Source organism: Xiphophorus maculatus, chromosome 17 (assembly GCF_002775205.1).
Source record: "Xiphophorus maculatus strain JP 163 A chromosome 17, X_maculatus-5.0-male, whole genome shotgun sequence".
Taxonomy (NCBI): Eukaryota; Metazoa; Chordata; class Actinopteri; order Cyprinodontiformes; family Poeciliidae; genus Xiphophorus; species Xiphophorus maculatus.
Genome location: NC_036459.1, coordinates 9175115 through 9197965, shown reverse-complemented (window position 1 = coordinate 9197965; position 22851 = coordinate 9175115). Strand labels below are relative to the sequence as shown.

The 22851-nt window shown below is 40.1% G+C and overlaps 2 protein-coding genes and 1 pseudogene across 2 annotated transcripts; 1 reads left to right on the top strand and 2 right to left on the bottom strand.

The window, feature by feature from the left end:
- Positions 1-206: 206 nt before the first annotated feature.
- On the bottom strand, positions 207-1316 carry LOC102235809 (annotated as a pseudogene).
- Positions 1317-5683: 4367 nt separating this feature from the next.
- On the top strand, positions 5684-8681 carry LOC102236063 (transcription termination factor 2, mitochondrial-like). The gene is made up of 2 exons (XM_005800010.3): positions 5684-5754; positions 6738-8681. The coding sequence occupies exon 2, from the start codon at positions 6750-6752 to the stop codon at positions 7878-7880; it is 1131 nt and encodes a 376-aa protein (XP_005800067.3). The 5' UTR covers positions 5684-5754; positions 6738-6749; the 3' UTR covers positions 7881-8681.
- A 43-nt stretch (positions 8682-8724) lies between these two features.
- LOC102223115 (cryptochrome-1-like) lies at positions 8725-21026 on the bottom strand. Its single transcript, XM_005799961.2, has 14 exons — positions 20101-21026; positions 15037-15145; positions 14806-14948; positions 14536-14720; positions 13771-13859; positions 13556-13696; positions 12317-12628; positions 12092-12243; positions 10961-11163; positions 10768-10872; positions 10548-10646; positions 10366-10446; positions 10168-10271; positions 8725-9436 (listed from the first exon to the last, which is right to left on the bottom strand). The coding sequence occupies exons 1-13, from the start codon at positions 20256-20258 to the stop codon at positions 10171-10173; spliced, it is 1878 nt and encodes a 625-aa protein (XP_005800018.1). The 5' UTR covers positions 20259-21026; the 3' UTR covers positions 8725-9436; positions 10168-10170.
- Positions 21027-22851: the final 1825 nt, after the last annotated feature.

Below are 22851 nucleotides of genomic sequence, written 5' to 3'. Positions count from 1 at the left end.
CTTCTTGTTTCACAGAGGAATAATGAGGAGACATTGAATGCTGCTCCTCGGTCTGTAAACCAAAATTAGCTTGTAAAAATAAAAATAAAAAAAGCCAGCCAACTCGCAGCTGTTTGACTTTTTGGACTTTTAACTTGACCTGTCCCAAATTTGGGGAAATGTTTCAACGGGTTTCCAAGACCAAGAACCAGTCAGTCAGTCATAAATTAAAAATAGACAGAAAAGCTTTAATGAGAAGTATACAAGTCTTAGCGCATCAACAATAAACAGAAATATTCTTTAGGAAGGTTTGTAGAAAAATGTAAAGCTTTACCAAAACATTTTATAGTTGTATTGTTTATTTAAAGACTGAATTTATACTAAACTTAGTTAATTAATTCTTATGACTCCCTTCAGTCCTCTGAGCGTTAAGTAGGAAGGAATCTGCACCAAAAAGTCCAAACGGACCTCTGTTTCTCAGTTGTTGTGGACCCTGAGCTTTACTTCCTGGAACCAGCTTTCCCTTTGGCCCCGCGGGAGCTCTTGGATGTTTTGGAGCCTCTCTGGTGGTCGCTGACTCGGTTCCGGAGAACGTGGATTTCATATTTTTGCAACTTCAACTTCTCAGCCAGCTCAAACTTCTCGGCATGCAGCTGGTGGAGCCACTGCCACAGGTCCTGTGCCTTCTCCACCAGCTTCTCCTGGCTCAGGTGGTCGATGTTGAGCGGCTTCCTGCGCTCCATCAGGGCTTTCTTCTTCTCCTCGCGGGCTGTTAGTTTCTTGCCCTTCTTCTGGTCTACCTTCTGCAGGTAACCCCCGAAGGACTTGTTGGAGAATATCTTCTTCTTCTTGGCTTCCTCCTCAGCCCGCAGCTTGGCGGCCTCCTCTTCGCGCCTCGACCTCTCCTCTACCACCCGAGCTTGGCGCTCTCGCTCCTGTTCTGCTCGGACTCGCTGCTGCTCGGCCCGATCAGCGCGGCGCTGTTCAATGCGGCTGCGCAGGGCAATCAGCTCTTCCTCCTCCTTCTGGCGGCTGGAGAAATGCTGCTCGATGAGAGTTTGGAGGTCGTTGTAATCCTTTTCCACTCTCTTCCGGTGGAGATCATCAAAGTTGACCTTCTCTCCATCAGGGAGCTTTGGAGGAGCCATGTTTGGTATATAGGTGGTTTTAAACCATGGTTTGGACCCTTTGTCGTGCATGTTCTCATCTTCTTCCTTCTCTTCATATTCCTCCACAATCTCCTCAGTGTCTGACATGTTGGATCCTCTGAGCAGAACAGACCAACAGGAGTGGTGAGCACAGGAAATAACTGGAAGTCCAGGCCTGCAGGTTGGAGGTTTTAAAGGTTTCCTTCATCATGTGACCCTACGCAACAGTCTCCAGGGATCAGGTCAGCAACAGGGTTGATTTGGAGACAGATGGAGGGGTCTATTTTCTCCTCCACCAAGTCGTGTCATAAACACTCCCATACTTTATCCTCTGAAGAGCCTCCTGCTGCCTACACTGACCCCAAGAGCCTCCTCATTCCTTTGTAAGGACAAAATGAGGGACTATTTCAGAGACGCAACAGATGCACGCATACTTGTGTTCTCAGATCTCCCACAAAGCAGCGCTGAGATTATTCCAGCACAAATAGCATGCATACTCTGAAAGATGTAGAAAAGCAGCTGGTAATGAGCAAAGGAAAAGTAGCAAAACAAACTTTTGCAGTGATTCTCTTACAAAAATCACTAATCCTCCACTTAAGGTGAAAAGTCAGTGTTAATCCAAGCAGTGCTTAAAACCTCCTTAACCAGAGTGTGCTGCAAGGGTTTTAGTAAGCCGCAACGTAGCAGGATTTTAATAATAGGGAAATTAAACAATTCGCAATTTCCAACATCAACATTTCCCTCTAATTACATTTTCACCATAATTTAGTTAGAAAAATATAGCTAAAATGTGATTTTTGAGTGTTTTGATCAGTTTTTATCCCTAAGACATGCTGAATGTGCAGCTGAGTGCATATTTGGACATATGGATATTTGACATCATGTAAGAAAGAAAAAAATTCAAGACCTTTTGAAATTCTGGTGAGGAATAAATTAAGAGTTTGCTTTGTTTAAAACTCAGTTTGTTGGGATTGAAAGTGGGATAGAAAGATGTCTCTGAGACCCTCAGGGAGCTGACTGTAGATTTCCATGAGTCTGGTAAAGGGTTTACAAAGGACAACTGTCCAAAAGATTATTTGTAATGGGCATTCAAAACAACTGTCAACCTGTAAGAAGCCCACAAGATGCTAAAACAAGTTTTCAAAACCCTCCAGGAGGTTCTTATCATTGATATGAAGGCACCAGTTTAACGTTGACGGCAGGTTTAAAAGAAGTAAACATTTGCTTCTTAAGACCTTAATGACCATAGAGAACATAGACAAGGACTTCTGGAATATTGTTGTTTAAAGGGATATGTCTAAAAGTACACTATTTGTGCATTTAAACAAGCAAAATGTCAGCATTATCCAAAAATAGCATTTCATGAAATTAACATCATACCAGCTGTGAAGCATGGAGGTGAAGGAGTCATGATTTGGGAATGCTTTCCAGCTCACCGTCACGCTAACGTGAAACCATCGGGTGTAAACGTGAGACCATCTGTGAAAAAAATAAATGAAATTGATTAAAATATAACTCTATCCTGCAACATGACAATGAGCCCCAACAAACTAATAAATCCACCAATGACTGGCTGAGTTTTAACCTTTTAAGGTCGACGCCCGCCCTGTGGCGGGCATGACGTCATGTTTCTGTGTGTGTTTTTTGCTCCAATGTGATAATAAATTTTGTCAAAATGAAACAAACACTGTAAAATCACAAAGTTTAGGATGTTCTGAAAATAATGATACCAAACAAGGTAAGGTAAATAGTTTTTATGGTGAAAATATAAGGGTAAATTCAAAATTAGACCAAAACGGCCATTTAGACCCAAGACTCCAAAGGGTTAAGAAATCAAAAGTCTTGGGTTGAGACAATGGTTGATCTTGATCTGACCTATGATCTCGCTGCAGGACCAAAAAGCAGAGAAAAGAGACGGTCCAAATAAATCTGGGGAAGGATCATAACCCTAACTCCATCTCTCTTAAGCAGCAAAAGCCAATGAGGTGCATTAGCAGACAGCTAGATAACACCATCCATTGTATAAAGATGCAGGTTTCTGTAAGAACAATATGATGCAGTTTGGGCTTCACTTTTAGGGGTTTAATTAAAGGCATTCAATACACAGAGGATTAAAGCATAATTACTTGCATTCTGACATCTAAAAACGTCAACAATTTAGTGTTCCCAAGTCTTGAGTTATCCCTGGAAAAGGACAGAGCTGAGTGCCAGCAACAGGTGCTCCTCCGCGTCTGGGAAACCTAATTAACTCTATCTGTGTGCCTCCTTGGGATAAAGCTCTTGATGTTATTCTACTGTAAATGTCAACGATAGACACGCTTTTATCTTCGGGGGATAACATTTCAGGCTCAGTAAAACTTGTGAGGCTCTGTCTGAGTGAAGACAGGCTAATTACAGCCTGAGAGGATAACAAAGAAAATTTTTAATGTCTTTCCAGTCTCGTCCCAGAGAGGACTGGTAAAACATGACGACAACAGGTGGTCAACTATATTCTAGGCCCTGCTTGCTGCTGGCAAGGGACAACTGTGTCTATCACTAGAAACAGGCAGCAAATGATCAGAGCTATGTATATCCACAACTGTTCTGCTTTTACTCATTTGTAGCCAGGTCTTTGAAGAATAGGAAACGTTAAAATGTCACTTATTTAGCTTAAAATCCGTACGTTCAGAGTAATATTATTATTATTGTTATTAATTACCGCCATTGTATGTGCTTGGTAATACAGCGACCTCATGTGGTTCAGGGATGCAGAGTAGCTTGTTGAATTTTTAGCTAAATTTTGACACTACAAGGTTCACTTTGAAATAAATGTTCTGTTGTTGCTTAACGGTAAAAATATGAAGTATTAAAGCACTTGAGATTTAGATTAAATACATATTAAATGAATCGTGTTTACTATAACCACGTTTTCTGATGAATATCAACTTATCACACAAAGAACTACGATTTCAAATTGGAAGCGATAATTAGCTTCGAACAAAATGGAGGAGCCTGGCATGATTACCGTTGTTAACTTCCGAGGGCCTTTCAAATGACGCAGGCTAACTTTTAGCTAGCTTGCAAACATCTCCACGTTAAAGCCTGGGAAAGAAAACAATGTCTCTGGTTAACGTTACATTTGTTCTGATAAATAATCTAAAACTGAGCCACAAAGGCAGAAAGAGGTTTGTTCGTTTGTTTCCTAACAACCAGCTAACAAACCTAGCTAGTTCTAGCTAGCTTACGCTAGCCGAAACCTAGCGAACAATTAAAGAAAAATAAGAATTGAGTGTTTGTTTATTTATTTATATAAGGTGTGTTATTCTACCTTCCTGTAAGCCAGGTGTCTCCATTTGGTTGACAGGAAGTTGCCAAAGGAGATGGGAAGAGTTCCTTCAATGAAGGAATGCACGTTTATTTAAACGCATGAAATCAATAAAAAATAAACTGAAGACAAGAGCACAAATGTCATCATTGGAGGTCTAAAAGGCATAAATTCAAGCTTTTTTATATAATGTCATGCCTTTTCAAAATTATTCTATGACCACAAACTTCAGCTGACTTTACTAATTCCTGGTTTTTGCAGCTATTTCATTGGTGCCTCGTATATTATTTATTATAATAAATAATATATTTATTTATTATAGCCCGCTCACACAGTTTAGCAAATTTATATGCACATATCAAACCTTCCATTCTATGTAATCACATTTCTAATGGTGCAACTACAAATACTCACAGTAACAAGCCATCCAATCCATACATTTAGAAAAATCCAATAATTAATTATCCATAAATTATGTGTAATAATAATGATATGGGGAAACAAGTATTGGACACGTGAAGAAAAAACTACGCAGAAAGACAGGCACCAGGTGAAATCGATTAGTAATTAGACAGCATTCCTGCCAGTTCCAATTAATACCAGCTGGTACAGTTCTTGATGAAACCTGGAAAATGTTCTGTTCAGTAAAGAAACACAAACGAGGGGGTTATGTATGGAAAATGACACTTTCAACCATTTTATTGTCTTGCTACGCTTTCAAAATTTTTTCTGTAAAATAGAAAACATAGATGATCATTTTCTGTTTTAATGGTATAATCAATAAAGTATCCAGGGTAACTTTGCTAATTGAAAACTATTCAATGTGTCCTATGTTGCTTTTAGGTCGTTTTCTTTATTATTTATGAAATCGAGTATTATTTTTCTTCCCACGCATCCCTATAATTTATTTTAATATATTTCTTCTCTACTTCAGCTGCTCTCCTATTTACCAGCCGGATCATTTATGTAAACCCTGCAAAAAGATTCGCCTCTTTTGGCTTTAAAATAACTCTTCACTTACTCCTCCTACCTTCTAGCTTATGTGATTATTCTCAGCATACATATTGATCAAAGTAATCTCTAAAATTTATTATTTTTTGTTGTATACAGCCTCATCTCAAACGGGAACCCGCTCCCATAGGTCACCTAAAAGAACCGGCACATTAAATCGGCTCGACCGCGAACGACCAAACGCGAGTGTGCTTCCCGGTCACGTACCTTTCACTTGCCTCACTAGCTCCGCCCACAAGGTTGTGTAGCGTTATGAAAGCAGAGCGGTGGGAATGACAACGGAGTCACAGCAAAGAACCCCCCTTAAAACCGGTAAAATAATCCACATTATTGTTCATTTTATGTCAAATAAACTGTAGCGATGAATGTTTTTGGCTGCTGTCGTTACAATCACTCCCTTCCGCGTCGTGGCTTTGCAGCTGTGGCCTGACGCAGTCATTGGTTTATAATACATACATAACAGGCACATGCAGCATCACATGTGAAAGACTGCAGTCATAACTGTAATCAGTGGAAATCATTTTCTCTATATCCTTTTAGATAAAACAATAATAAGTGTCCCCCCCCCCCTCCCTAAATTATACACAATCCTTGATTTGTTCCCACATTTGGTTGTTTTTATAATACCCAAAGTATTCCACAATTATAAAGTGGAAAGAAAATAATGTCAAGTTTTCTCCATTTTTTAAACTAATAAAAATCTGTTGATCCCCAACAAAATAGAAAACAACTGAAATTTAAACAAGCAACAAAATAGAACCACAAAAATGTGTATATTTTTTTGTTTTTGTTTTTTAAAAGAAGCAACAGTCTGAAATATTTTTTTAATGCTTTGGATCTTTACATATTAATAGATTCCATATAAATTTTGTTTATTATTGAGCAGGTAAAAGTAAAAAAAATAAAAATTATGATGTAATAATTTTTGCATTTTAAATTCAACAACATTTGAGGCCCGTGGATAGTTTTAATTTGCTAGTTTTGGCCTAGAGGGCAAAAAGTTTTGATAGCACTGAATTAAGAGAATCATCTTCCCATCAATTCTTGCTGTTATCTGGTAGAAATAGGGAATAAATACAAGAGCAATATATAAAAAATGCTGAAAAAATACCCCCACAGCATGATGCTCCCACCACCACGTTTCTCCATGGAGATAGTGGTTTTTGCATGTAGGCCTAAATATTCAGTGATTATGAGACTTGTGGAAATAGTTGCAGTAATTCAAGGACTAGCTGAATGCTAGCTGTCACAACTCTTTACAGATTGAGGGAATGAATGCTGTTCTTCTTCTTCAGAGATCCGCTGCGATGCTTCGTGTCACCACTACGTCTCTGTGTGCCTCCTGCCAGAAGATGAGGCTGTTCCTGCCTCCCTTCGCCTCCCTCACATCCCACAGCAAACGGGAGGAGAATCAACGCACGGTTGACTCTCTGTACGAATTGTCAGTGGACATCAGAAAAGTCCGCAAACTCAAGGGTTGGGTTTTGTCTGAGAAGACCGCATATGTGGCTGAGACAGCCGGTCTTCTGAGAGACATGGGCGCTGACACGGTGGTGATCGCCTACATCCTTGAGACCCACCCCGAGGCCATCTTGTGCCCGCCAGAGAACGTGGATGCCCAGCGGGACCTCTGGGGGTCGGTATGTTCCGGCCAACGCTCCCTTCTGAGCATCATCAAAAAGTTCCCAGCTTCCTTTTTCACCGTAAGCCACCACAGCAACCAGCGGGCCAACATCCTCTACCTCCAGAGACTTCGCCTCAACAAGAAGATCATCAGCAAGCTGATGGCCAGCGCGCCGCAGAGCTTCAGTCGACCCGTGGAGAGCAACCAGGAGGTGATCCACACCCTCAGAGAGACCTACTTGGACCTGGGTGGGGATGAGGGTAATCTCCGGGTTTGGCTGCAGAAGCTCCTCAGCCAGAACCCGTACATCCTCCTGCGTCCAGCGGAGACCTGGAGGGACAGTTTGGGCTACCTGAGGGAGTGGGGCTTCACCACGGAGGAGCTGCTCAGCCTGGTGTTCAGCCTCCGAACCTCCATCTCCGAGCTGCAGCCTGAAGCCATGCAGCAGGCGCTGGCCTACGTCCAGGATGCTCTCAGCTGCTCTGAGGACGAACTGAAGCAGGTCGTGATCTGCTGCCCGGCCGTTTTGTACTACTCACTGGCCACGTTGGCGGGACGCTTTCAGGGACTGATGGACGCCGGGGTGAGCGTCGAGCAGGTGAAGGAATCCCCGAACGTCCTGGAGCTCACCACTCAGATAGTGCTGTATCGGATCCAGAAGCTAGCATCCTACGGGTACGACGTTCACTCCGGCAGCTTGGACGTAATCGTAGGAACCAAGAAGGACTTTGAGATGAGCTACGCCAAGCTGAACCTCCGGCAGCAGAGGCCGCTCTTTAACCCTGTGGCTCCACTCAGGACTGCTGAGGAGTGAAGAAAGAAACTCTAATGCTAATAAACTGGAGTTTGGTAGATGTTGACGTAGTACAGCACATTACTTTAAAAATCTTTCAAATGTGGATACTGGCTTAAAAATGTATATGCTCAACCCTCAATGTATGGTTCTGATATTTCTCATTGGCCTCTTGAATTTTGGGACAACAGACATTTTTCAAAATGGCCACTGTTTTTAAGTTTTAAATTTTTCAGTGGCTAATTTTTGATTCATTTATTTTTCTAAAATGCAAGCCCCTTGGAACATTGTGCCAAGTTAGGGTCTTGTATCCGTATTTGAAAGATTTTGATGAAATATTCAATTATCTGCAGCACCAATCTGTAAGTTATTCAAATCTTACAAACATCGGGAAATACCCAACATAAGAGCTTCTTCTTGTTGCCTTAATGACTGTTTATACTTTTGCCTGACAGCTGATTATGTTTGTGGGAATCTACTCACTTTGCTGTGACCTTACTTTATTAATTTGTTTAAAAATATAGCTTTTGTGGGAAGAGAAGCAGCCTTTAGTTTTAATACTCCTCTAATCTGGAATAAACGTTGTTTAAATCAAGGTTAAAACCATATTTGGTTAGGATTGCCTTCAATTAATAACTGGGACATCATTAGTTTTAGTCTAGATTGCAACTCTTTATTATTTTCCTTTAATTTGCCACTGCAATGTTCTATTATCTCGATCTTATAAAGCTTTATGAGCTACCTTGTTGCTGAAATATGACCAGGTGCAGAAGCAACATAATGATCAAATGGTAAACTATATAAACTCCTCATATGTTCAAGATAAAACCCACAATTTGATTCAAATGAATACACTACAGTCTTGTTTGTGGTACACTTCTTTATTAAGGATTTTACAGGGAAGTCACTGTGATGCAAAGACTCTTTAGTCCTTTTTTATTCTCCAAAACTACTAAAAAAGGGCAACATCAAGATGGTTAATGTTATTTTGCCTCCACACTGGAAAGGAATGAGACACGTCTACAATTACCGAGATCAACCAAAACACTTCGTCTTTGTCAGTTTACGATAGATGGATCAAGAAAGAACAAAGTTTGGGGAAAACAATGGTTAGCAAACACAGAAGCTCTCTCAGTGTTTTTTTTTTTTTTTGTCAAAAAGTCTTTAAATGTTTTTATTTATTGAGAACTATCAAAACAAAAAAAGATCTATGCATGATCTCATATCAAAAATATATCAGTGGGTTTATGGCTACACAAGAAGAGAAAACATACATAAAATATCCAAATATATACAAGTTGTGTGAGCTGCAGTTAGCAAATTCATTATATACACAAGGATGTTTGTCAATATTAAGCCAAAGAAGCGCTCAGTGAGAGAGCCGCCGTGGCCTCACTGGCGCTGATATGCAGTCCTCATCAGAGTCCACAGTCTGTTCAATCGGGGGACGTGTGTGTGTGCATTTTATCATCCCTAAGGTGCGTTCATGCAACACCGTGGTGATGGAGGTAAACCTTTAGTCCTTTAGTGTCTGCTTTGATTTGGCTGATAATATGAAGGACGATGTGCAGAAACACCTGGAAGAAAGGAAAGAAAAATAAGATTGTTTTCTGTTGTGTTTGTGTGAACCAATGAAAATTTGTACCTTCAGTGTTTATTTCATATATTATGGATGACAGGGTTAGGTGTTAGTGAGAAATCATCATCATTGATAGAAATTAATCTATAAAATGTGATTCACTGGGTGAATCGTATTAACCCTTTCAGACTGAACATGTTGGCGACGATTCAGTCAAATTTGCAGTACCGTAACTCCACCACACTTTGCGCTATCTGAAAAATCCCAACGGTTTCTAGAAGGGGAGACGTTGAGCTTTCCAGCCAATATTGGGTTATTACTGTAATTTCACTCTCTCTGTAGCAAGGAGTGAAATTAATCTGATGAAACACTCTTAATAGATGGTAAATTGTGAGAATAACCTACTAGATAATGAAAGTTCCAGTTGTTATGGATAAATGGGCAAATATATTTACTCACAGGACATTTAAAGAACTTTGTACAATTAAAATAAACAAAAATATCCAGGTGAATATTTGAAAGTTAGGCTTAAAAGGGTTAAATACATAAAGTTTTAAATAAAATATTAGATTCTTGCTATAGACGCACTCGTTTACACAAAAGACTAGATAGTATAACATGTTTGGAGTTCATAATAAGAAACCTGAAGCTGATTTTTGTCATAAAACATCAAATTTCATCCCAGTACAGCCAGTTAGTCTGAGTGTGTAAAATAAATGTGTCACTAACTCTTCAGTGGTTGCTCTGCCTCTGGACTTTAGAGCCTCTGCCGTGGCCAGAATCCTCATGGGGTCGTTTTCCGCTGGTCTGTGTGACGGGATGATGCTCGAATCCTTGAAACAAACACAAAAAAAAGACAAAGTGATATTTAGAAAGTTTTCACAGAAACTACTCCACATCATGGATTTAAATAGATTTATTTTGCACCTTTTTGCAGTGCAGGACCTGGAATCTGTGGGCTGCTTTGAGTGTAGCGCATCATGCTGGTAGCTGGAGTGTAACTGGGAACTTCAGGAAGATGAAACAATCATCAGAGTTGATTAAAACAAACAGATTAACATGAAAATATGAATAATTCATAAGTGATAAATGTGCTATGTAATCCCTACCCTGCTTGTGTGTGCTGGTGCTGTTCTGTGGATCCCCCTGCAGGTAAGCCATCATACCACTGCGCCAGTCTGTCTCTGAATGAACTGGCATCTGATAGGCTGAAAAATCAAAGAAAGACAAAACACATTTACACTGGATTTTAATGAGAAATGTAAAAATAAGGAGGTGCAGCTGTGCAATTTTATTTAAGCAGAATAACATTTGTTTTGTTTTTCTTACCTGCTGGAGCAGAAGCCTGGGGTGAAGCCTCGACGGGGAACGCCATAGCATCTGAGGATGTCTCATTGTTTCCGTTAGTGTTGGATGGAACTGTAGCCAAAAGGCCTGAGGATGTAAACAATAAAGAGTCAATCAATGTGGAAAGATACCTTACATATGAACAAGAGAGAAATAAAGTAACGGGTCAGTATACCAAGGCCTCTGTAGCAGGAAAGCTGCTGGTAGATCTGCTTCATTCGCTCGATGTTAATGCAGCTGGCCTCAGCGTGGTTCACCATGGGCTTGGGGTAATGCACGCCGATGATGCATTTGGCAGCCTTCTGCACAGACTCCGGAGCGTTCCAGGGATCGTAGATGTACTTCGCTGGAAATCCTCTCAGAATGGGCAGGTAGCGCCTGAGCAGAGGGATGGAAACAGAGAGGGAATGTGGCGGATTATTCAACTATCCAAGGAGGTAAGACAGTGTTCCTGCAAGTTTCACCAACTCAAATTTAAGAAAATCATATATTTTGCAATGCTCTCCACAGCTTTAACTCTGGCAGTGCAAAGGTTTTTGCACAGAAAGCATCTAGCCTCACATCTTTGGCTACAGAAGTGAGCCAATGGCGAAGACAAACATCGTCAAGTCAACTGGCGATACATTTGAACTTAACCAGGACAGATGCAAAAAAACTTATCAAGTTAGCTAGCTAGCAAGGCTAGAACACAGTTAAGACAAAGACCACATAGAATATGAAAGGACAACATTTTAGACCTGTGATTACACTGGGTTACAAAAAAATATTTTTTTAGAAGTTGTTTATTTTTTCAACTGAATTAGGTCTATTTTGCACCACTGAATCCAAAAATGACATTAATTTTTCTCAATCAAGTCAGGTTTTTATTAGAAATCCGATCTACTGACTAAACGGATTATATTTCTGTGACATTATCAGTTCATTTCCGTTAATATTTCTCAACCAAAAAAGGTTTTAGGAGGAAAAAATTGTTAACGTCTTCATTCTGTAAAATTCTCCAACTCTTTTCTGTTCTGATGGAATCGCTCCTCCTGCTCATCACTCATTGATCCCAGATTCTCAGGAAAACGATCCAGATGTGAGAACAAGAAACACATTTCAATGCTCATGTTGCACCCATAGTTCAGAACGTTGACCTGATTGAGCAAAACCAATGTGATTTTTGGATTCAGCACATTAAAATGACCCTAAAACGGTTGAAAAACCCCAGACAATTTTATGGCTGTTGACCTTCTAAAGATACACAGCCACCAGAATCGACCTAAAAGTAAAACGTTAAATTCAGAGTGAGACTCAGTGACGGTACCGTATGTAATCTCCGTTGGGGTCGGTGCGTCGGCCGAAACCGACTGGGCAGTAGCAGTGGAAGAACTGCTGGAAGAAAGAGCTGCACGAGAGCCACATCCAGCTGCCGGCGTTGACACTCCAGTCTGCGTCCAGCAGCAGCTCCTCGAATACCTGAAGACAAAACCAAAACGGTTTGATGCGTCCTGCAAAACCTGACAGTAACTCAAGAGTCGGCGTCCTCTACCTTCATGCCCTCCTCCCAGCTGATCCACAGGTCTCCCCGGGTGAGGAAGCAGGCCACGGCATGCCGGGCCAGGTGGTGGATCCAGCCCTCCTGCCTCAGCTGCGTCATGATGGCATCGATCCAGGGGAAGCCCGTCCGGCCCTCGGCCCACTTCGCCAGCGCCTCGGGGTTGCGATCCCAGGGGATCTGGACGCAGATTGGGTTGCTCTCCATCTTGTCGAAACAGGGGTTGTTGGTGGCCGCTGTGTAGAAGAATTCGCGCCACAACAGCTGGCCGTACAGCGACAGAGGAGGGGAGCTGTTCTTCTTTACCTGGAATCAGACGTTAGAGAAGATTTAAATGGGCGGTCGCTTTATGTTATCACGGGGTAGACAGCAAAATAGAAATGTTGTGTTTTCTACATTTCTTAACATCAAGCAACATTCAGAGTCTGAATCCTGGATGGAGTCACGGGCAAAACTTCTGCTGTCTCTTACTTTAAATCTACTCCAAGCTCAGTTATTCTGTGTTTATCCGGAAAAAGAAGATTGATGGACATGTTTCTGAAATTTACTACGTACTCTACTGGACACAATTGCTGGTCCAGTGACTCGGTGTTTAGCTGTCACTTTTATGATTTGTGATTTGGTTCCACACAAAGATGTAGATGGAGCTATTTCCCAGCATTTTTCCTAATTAAAGTTAATGCTACTCTTCCTGCAGCTGACTTTGTCTTCTCTTCTGTATTTTTGTTGTTTCTTTCAAGGATGAGCTCGTTAATGGAGATTTTGCTTGGTGCTATTTTTGTTTTGTATTTCTTTTCCATGGATCCTATGCTCAGCTGTTTTTTTCTTCTTTTTTTTGACGACTGAACCACTTTTTTCTTTGGTTTTATTTTCATATAAGGTCCTTGTGTTTAGCTGCATTTCCCAAGATGAAGATGGAAATAGTTTATTTCTTTTTTATAGAAAGTACTCCAAGTCCAAGTTGACCGCTCAAACTAAACCTGATTTTCTTCAGCGTTTATTCCTGCTAAAAATAAGTCCTCCCTTCCCACTGTCGCCACATGCTTGCTCAGGATGAGGGATTCATATAAAAGTCAGCTGAACTGTCTGAGACCAATAACCTTTTATCATTTGGCTTTAATTATTCAATTTAATGTCAAACTGGACTACATATAAAGCTAATGGAAATGAAAATAACTCCTAAACTTGCACCATCAGAGCAAAAAGCATCATGGTGTTGGTAAAAACACTCACCTTCCTGAAGAGGTCAGTGAGTTTGAAGTAGAAGAGGCGGCAGGAGAGGCAGCCGAAGCGCAGGTAGGGGCTGAGGCCGGTCGGACTCGCCAGCAGCGAGTTGGCGTTCATTCTGGGACGCTCGAAGTTCGCCACCCACGCCTGATGGCAAAACCAGTCGCATTATCAAAACTGCAAGATAATGAGGCGATTTACGGAAAAAAAATTGGACTGACCTTCCTCTCCAGGTGCCTCTCCAGTCGAGTGAGCGCTTCGGTTTCTCCTCCAGGCCACACAGCCGAAGACAAACCTTCGGTGTCAAAACCTGCAAGTTCATGATAAAAGCACACAATTTAAAGCCAGCTTCATATCTCAGAACATCATCAGATTTCCTTCTATGCTGTTTCAGAATGGCTGAACTAGGAATTCAAGTTAATCTGAAGTTGGTATAAGTTATTGATCGACAAATGATTAATTGATAAGTGGCCACTTTCTTAAAAACTGGAGTTTTGTCTTTCCATAAAGGGCAAATTTCTTCTCACATTATTAAACTCAGACAGCCCTCAAAATCAACTGTGGTTACTGACATGTCTTTTTCCATCATGTTACAATTTTCTGCGCTTTTCCCTCCGCCTTTCTCTCATTACATCCTCGCCTTCATAGCAAATCAGTAATTTTTGGTTGAGAAGTGAATGCTGCTCCATCATTGTCAATGTTAATGTGAAATTTCAGGAGTTTGTCGAGTGTTTATATTTCAAAACAAATCCACATAAAGACTCAGTTTGGACTGTTTCTCTTTCCTGTTCTGTTATAGCTCCCCCATTTTTAATTCTGCATCAGCTTGCTCTGCTTACGGATGACCAGTGGCGCCCTCTGCTAGATGGAGGCCAAACTACAACACCAAAATAATGTCTAAGCGGGTGTTATATTAACCTAATAAACCATTACTTGAATATTAACCGTAATTTGATTAATTGTTTGCATCTTTAGGCTGAACTCACCCAGTTCCTCCAGAGAGGGAACCCCAAACTTATCATCATGGTCTTCAGACAGTGGCGTAGTGCATTTTCCCATGATCTCAGCCGTTATGGACTCTGCAGGCAGCTCCACTGCGTCCATCCGGCTGATGAGAGTCTGGAACCGCTTATAGGTGAGGGGAGACTGGCCCCCGTTTAGCTCTATGATCCTGATAAACACAAAAAACAAACATTTGGTTTTAAATCGACACAGTTAATAATAGCAGCAGGACTGTTTGGTGTGTGATAACTCACTTGTCCAGGTCATAGAGCGTGTGGGAGATGCGAACTGTCACCTCCACTCCGGCCTCAGAGGCAAGCTTCTTAATGGCAGCATCTCGCTCTTTCCCAAAAGGCTCAGAGTCGTACTCGTAAGAGAGCCGAGTGATCTTCCATTCCTGCAAAACAGATTTAAAACGATTATTCAGGACTTCCACCAGAGTCCCACAGCAACCCGAGTTTGCAGAATATAGTGGGTCAAATCACCTTGAAGAGTCTGGGAAAGACATCTGTGGGTTGGCCCCGGATCACGAACAGACGGGAGTTGAGCTTCCTTAGGCTGGAGTCCAAATCCTCGAGACTCTGCAACAGGAACCTGCAGAGAGGCAGGAAGAGGAGCTGCATCAAACTTTTAAACTTTTATTTATTCAAACTGGTGTAAAACAAGAACACTCTGTTTGAGGAAATGGAGAAAATAAAAAAATAAACAGAATAGAAGAAACAATTTAAGATCAGTAATCAAATTAAACTCATTTTCATTAGATATTTTATGATACTAATGCAGGACGGAGAGTAGGATCAATTTAGTTTTATTTTCAAAGTTCAAACATCAATTTAATATAAACCAGTTTTCCTTCTGAAGCAGCATGTGGCGCTCTAGTAACTGCTTCCTGGATGCCCTGAAGACCTCCAAATAATTCAGATGTCATCCACAAAATTTACAACAATAAGAGTGTTTGTCTACGTTTGAATGTCCAAAACAGGACCTTTTCTTTGAGATGACCTACATTTGAACAATGTCTCCCATCTGAGGTGAACCAGATCTAAAAGCCGTGATTTTGAGAAGTGAAAGAAGTAATTTGATCTAATGTTGCTGCAACTCAGACGGCTGAAAAGATGAGTAATCAGAAACATCAGTAAGCCAGGACAAAACTGACAAACCTCGACGGTGAAGCAGAGGTAAGTGTGTCACAGGTGATAATGGGAGTAGGCAGAAGAAGCTGGTGTTTGTACACAAAGAACTGGGCAAGAAATAGAAGATAAATCAAAAAAAGTTCAATGAACGTGATTTTAATCAAGAAACAGGCTCAGATATTTTCAACTTGAATGTTCTTTCCTTTTAAACAACTTCTCAGCTATAAGTTGTTCTTTTCAGCACTTTTTGTTTACAACACAGCAGGGCGTTTTACATCACACCTACACACAGGTAAAAACAAGCAGAGCAGCAGTAATGTGGAGCTTCCCATGCTGTTGCTATGGATACAGGAAGCAGTAGGCGGAGGCATCCTGCAGCAAACCCACCAAACAGTTTTTACACCAACATAACAACAATGTGGACATCATAATTAGTTCACTAGTGTGTAAGTTAATCTCAGTTTTAGTTTTTCTGTTTCAGTCAACAGCAAGCATCGCAAAAAATAAGAAACATAGCAGCCATGTTCATTTTTAAGCTGCTAAAACACAGGGAAAAAATTTGATTTTTTAATAGATATATGTTTGAGTAAAATTAACATTGTTCTTTTATTCTGTGAACTACTGACAACATTCAGTGTATTATGAGCCTGGCAGGCCACCAGGCTTTACTTGTGCCCTAACCAGGCTAAGTATTGCTTATTTTTAAAGTCTTTTTAAAATGTTAAAAGTCAGAAAAGTTTATATTTGTTGTTCAGGTATTAATCTTTCAATCTTTTAATAACACATAATTATCAAGTGATAATTTCAAATTTCTTGTCAACTTTAAACATTTTTTAACTCAAAAACACAATGGCCGCTGGATGAATGACTGCCAAGCCCAACCACCAGACTTAATGAGTTTTCTGGGGGAAACCTTGACATGTCTCTGAAATCCCAAATAAATTTTGTATTTATTTGCAGAAAATGAGACATGGTCAAAATCACAAAAAAGATGCAGAGCTTTCAGACCTCAAATAATGCAAAGAAAACAAGTTAATATTTATTTAGAAACAATAATACTAATGGTTTAACTCAGGAAGAGTTCAGAAATTAATATCTGGTGGAAAAACCATGTGGTTTCAGTGGGGTTCAGTGCAGTGGGCTCTTCATTTTTTCCAGAGTTGGACATTTCATAAAACATTTTAGAGAATACATGGAGAGAGGATATCTATTATTATTTTTTAGCTTTTCTATAAAAATAAAGTGTTTTTTTAGCTTTAGAGTTAAGCTTTTATTTAAAGAGTATCTCATGTTAAAATGGTAGTTTTTCCTGCCTGTCAACAACACTGAGCAACAAACCAAATGACTCCCCTTTAATTTGGGTATTTTTTGTTATTCACCATAAACAATCTTCCATGACCTGAGGATGGAAAGTTTTCATGTTGAAACTTTTCACCTTCTCCTTTTGGCTAAATTAGTTGAGATTTATTGAGTCCCCATCAGACGTCCTTACCCGAAATCTACGCACCTCTTCAGGGACAAAGATGGAGGTTTAAGCTGACAGTTGTTCTGATCCAATGTCAGCTTAACAACGTGAGACTGACCCAGAAAGAAAACCACTACACAGGTCAATTATAATCCCATCTGTATCCAACTTTTACTGTTTCTCCCTCTTATCTTTAACTACTTCATAGAACCATTCTACACCAACATGATCACTAAGAAGGAGTCTGTAATCATGATGTGAAAATAGATATCAGACGACATTAGCTTTTGTGGGGATTAGAGCTCATTGTGGACCAAGCTGGGGTCTTTTAGTCTGGCAGGACAGCAGAAATAGGTCAGAAAAACCACAGAGTTGAATGGTTTGCTGTTGACACACTGACCTACTTGTTCCACACCAGGGAATGTCAGCAAGAAGCGAGAAGTTACCGTGATTAAGTTATCTGGAGCGACCATATTCGAGGAAAGTCTCAGAGTGATGTGATTTTAATAGTGTTTTGACGCAAAAACTGCATGGAAATGTTCAATATGTGCACAGTAAACGGAACGAAGGAAGGAATCAGGGCATTGTGCATTTGCGCTGCGTCACAGCCAACTGCTGTTGCGTAACACCGAAAGAAAAACATGGATGCTCATCAGAACTGAAACTCCAATCTCAGAGATGACATTAGACTGTGGACTGATGAATGAACAACGCGCGGAGGTTTGCACATGCAGCAGCAGCTGGAGTAGAGACTGACATGGAGAAATGATTGGGTCAGAGGGAATCCATGTTTTGGCTGGCCAAAGCATCAATGCAACACCGAAGGGCAACTCTGCAGGGACAAACTTTCCCCCAAAATCAGAACCTGGGAAAAGTATTCAAACCCCTACAACTGCAAACGTCAATGTGCTACATCAACATTTTATGCGGTTAGAGCAACACGACGAGGTTCTACAATAATTTGTACAACCACATTTTACTGGATCTGCTGCAAATGTTTGACAATGATTTTCTCAGCGGCAAAAGCAAATGAGGTGGATTGGCAGTGCTGGTTAACAACTGATGGTGTAATTTAAAATGTTACTGTGTAATATCGCTTCTGCTGCCTGGAAACTGAGCTATTAGCATGTCAGGATAGTCTTGAGTCAGAGGCATTTTTAGACTGAATGCATGACTGACTGCTACAGGATATCCTTTCTGCACACAGCATCACAATTCCCGATGACTCTCTGAAAATACGTGGATTATACAAGTTACAACAACATTTAAAAATACTTTCAAAAATGTATTTTTGAAATGAATTAGCTTTAGCATAAGCTTTAATCTGCTAGCTTTACACAAATACAGACTGATTTTTTTTTCAGCCATTCAAAAATATCTCAAACATAATCAGTGGGTGATGATCTACACTGCTTGTGGTACTAACTGTAAACAAGACTTCTTGCTCTTCCAAAACAGCTAAAATTTGCCGAATGCATGACAGCAGTCGACATATTCTGAATGTTAAGAAGTGAGTCTTTCCAGCTGCTGGAAACTTCTCCACAATGTTGTCCCTGGCCTCCCTGCTGTGTTCCTTGGACTTCATGGTACTGGATGTTCACTGATGCTCTCCAACAAATGTCTGAGGCCTTCACAGAACAGCTGGATTAATATAATGAGGTCACTTCTGATGGCAATCACTTGGAATATACTTAGAAGAATGTAGGATCTGATTCTAAATTAATCCTACATTTATGGGTGTTTTTTAAGAATAAAAACATGAGTCTGTTATTCCACTTCAGGGTTATATGCTACTTTGTGTATGCTATTTTGAGTAAGTTTGTCTCATAAAACTTCAATGATACAAATATTAATTCAAAAATAACATCCTACAAACCCTAAAAAACATACAAGAGACTTCTCAGATGTCCTGGAAATTGTCAACAGTTAGAAGATCAGTTGAAACAACAACAGAGTAAAGTCATCGCTTCTATGAGTAATCAGGCTTATATATCAGTCCGATTATTGAAACTTTGACCTTTGCTTATTTATATAATAATGAACTAGCTGTATTTTTTTTATTTGTAAGCCACTCTTTAGTAGACATAAACTAACTTTACAAATAATAATCTATATGCTTGAAAAGGAAAACAATGTGGGTGAAACTTGTTTGATTCTGCAGGGTCAAGCCATGTTTTCTACGTGCGAAAGTTTTTTTTAATCTGGGACTCATTTCTTCATACAAAAACCTCTAAGTTTAATTGAACTAAGTATTCTGGGTGAAACCTTGAAAATACTACATCATTTTTAACATTTCTGATAAGAAAAGATGGAAATCGTCTGCAGACAATTTTTTTTAGCTCTTTACAATTCCAGCGGAACAATTGGATCAACCATTATGTAGCTCCATCCATCACACTTGTCCATGCTGAAGAAAAGCAACCCAGCATCATGCTGCCACCATTGTGTTCTGTGCAGTGATAGCTTTCTGCCGTTTTAGCATCTTTTTAGCGCTCTGTTCTATATGTCTCACATGTCCCCTACATATTGCGTTACAAACAGGATGTCTTGTGGTTTTCCATTATCAATCCTCTGTAAAGGTCATGTTTGCTGGTAGGTGGCATATGAATTTAACTGTTTGCACAGGATTTTCTTTAAGGGCATCAAAGTAATGAACGTTAAGTTTTCTTGCTGTATAATAACTGTTCTAGGTTTAAGATGAGAAACGTTTTCTTGCATCACCACACACTGAATTTCTCCACAGCAGCTCCTAATTTGATTTGCATCACCTGATGTTCACTTATTCCCCTAGTAGATGCTGCTCAATTCATAAGGCAGAATCCTGCATTTTACTTCATTTTGTCCCAAATATTGATATAATCTGATGTTGTATTAACCTAATTTTAATCCTGGTAAAAACGTGTAGATATGAATGCATTATGAGGTGTGTGTTAATGGGTTGGTGTTCTCACCTCCACCTGTTGATCCCGACGTTGGAAGACCCAGCGAACCAGGGGTCGAGGATGTAAACGCAGCGGACGGTATCAGCCCCCAGCAGAGAGTCCTTCAGCGACGGGTTGTCGTGGAGCCGCAAGCCCTTCCGGAACCAGTGGACCGTATTAATGACCATTACTCAACTGGACGAGCCCTTTTGTTATTCCTTTCGTGAATGATATCAGCAGTCTTCTTCTTTTCCTTTTTAACGGAGCTCACTTGATTATTATTCCAATTTGCAGGTAGTTATTAGTCCAAGGAGAAAAATATAGAAGAAAAAAATAGAACGTCACTTCAGATAAAAAAAAAAAAAAACTTAAGCCCGGATTTTTTTTGATTAGCCTTGCTCTAACAGAACTTTTTCCATAATGTGGAAGAATTGATAAACAGCTGATTCCTGAAGCATTTGGGCGCAGAAAAGTGAGTTTTTCCAAGGAACTGTAACGACGTGAACCCGGCGAGCTTTAGGACCCTGGTCGCTGCAGCGCTCTAGCCTGGTTTGTTGTATAACTTGTTTTTGTGAATAATGAAAAACCCGTAAATATTGAAAAAACACTCAACTTTTCGACTTGTCTCTTACTCCAATGACACAATAGGACTGTTAAAGACGGAATATTTAACTAGCCTGTTATTTTAGGAGGTGAATGACCAGAACACTCCGTAGCAGGACCGGTGAACACCAGGAAAGCCTGTTATGTAAACTCGAAACCACGAAATTCGTCGCTTTAATGTCGTCCAAAGAAATATCCAGTTGTCAAAATACCTCCTCGAGCTCTTCCAAACGGGTCTCCACGCTAGAAAGCAGACGTCTGAGTGGGGATATGTGGTGATTTTTTCCCCTTATCGCCAGAAGACCGCCGATTCTCCTCTATAGCCGCACCTACTGCCGTTCCTCCGCCAACTGGCGACGTCGTCTGGCTCAGAGCTGCGCTGTGATTGGTCCAAACCGATTCGTGCGTGTTACAGCGTGGTCACGTTTTAGCAGCGTGCTCTCTCCTAAGAGGCGAGGCAGCCAGCGTGTGCAGTGGACTCTTGTTTTAGTATCAAGTTATGACCTCTTATGGTGGCTTGGTTACCATGTTACCAGGTTAATTTACTTATCTCTGGTAAACCAAGGAAAACGAATGATTATACAACTGGTTCTTTTTGAGGACCTAAAGCAAACAATAAATATAATTCAATGAATGGTAAATAAACCCCATTGTTTGCATAACACTATACAATATATAGTATACATGAATTGTACATGTATACTATAATTTTGGGGGTGTAAATGGGATCGACCCATAAATATTAAAACAGCGTTGTCAGAAAAAGACCCGGATCAGCACACGAGGTCGTACGTGTGTTACGTGTGGATGTTTACAGCCGTTCCGGTGCAACTTTACCATATTTAATCCCTTTTTGTTATTAGTCAAACCGTTTCTCTACAGTGCTTCACATTTACAGACACAAATCTTTCGACTTACTCGATTAGGTAGTTTAAAATTGCATTTTTAACTATTCATATCATATACCGCCACTCTGCATGTGAATCTGCACACATTTTCCTCTACAAATACATTACTTTACTCTTCCATGACAAATAAAGATGATTTAGTTTTATCCAAAATAGTCTGTTTATTGTCTGCATGTTTGGTTTCTTTTTAAAGATCAAAATAGAAAAATGCGTCATACACCTATTACAAAATGGCTTAGCAATTATGCAAGTTTAAAAGATTTCTGCATTGGGAGGATGTTGTAATAAACCATTTTCACCAGAGAGGGGCGGTATAAAATCCTGCCTTCAAACTAACTTTCTTGGAAAGGGAAAGTTTGTAACAGACATGGATTTCAAAATCAAACAAACAAAAAAAAAGAGAAAAAAAACATCCAATCATATATAAAATGATCAAACATTAAGACTTTTTGGTTATATTTTGCTGCTTTTTTCACAGAAACCTCCTAAAAGTAAAGGCTAAGTAAAAACTAAGCATATTTTCTATTTAATTTTTTACCAACATAAAAACTGCACACTGTAAAGATGCACTCTGACCCAATTTATATTTCTGTCAACTCTCATTAGAGTTAGGTCTGGACTTTAACTAGGCTTTTCTGAAACAATAACAATATTTCCTTTGTATGTTTAGAGTCATAATCCTGGAAGAAGGTGAACCTCTGACCAGACTCAAGTCTTTTGCAGACCTCAAATAGGTGTAGTAATAAACATTTTAGTTTATGCACCATGACAAGATGTTTGCCATTCTTTTATTCCGTTCGTCCCCATGGCTTGGTGTTGTTCCTCTTTTAGTTGACTGCTTAGTAAGAACGCCTAAACACAGAACTGGATTGTACCAGGATTAGCAACTTGCGGTCACAAAGTCAGACCAGATCAGATCCACTTGTGCACAGATTCAGTTTTTGTTTTCCTTCTGCAAAAGCCTTAATAAACTTGTGTTTGATCTTCTCATGGAGACTCCTTCATAATATCAGTTTCCTTATTTAGCCGCTTCCATCTTTCCCTTAACTTCTTTGACCAACTTCTTTGTTTCTCCTGTAAAAAAGAATCCTCACTGCCCAGAGTTTGGTGAATATAATGTTATTTTACTAGGGAAATTTCAAATGAACCGTGGATCTCTGCTACTCCTCCAGAGTTAATGCTCTTCTTGACAGATAGTTGAGGTGGACGGCCATTTAGATTTGCGGTATTTTCCCATTTTCACTGTTTAGAGGTGACAAACTGAACGATG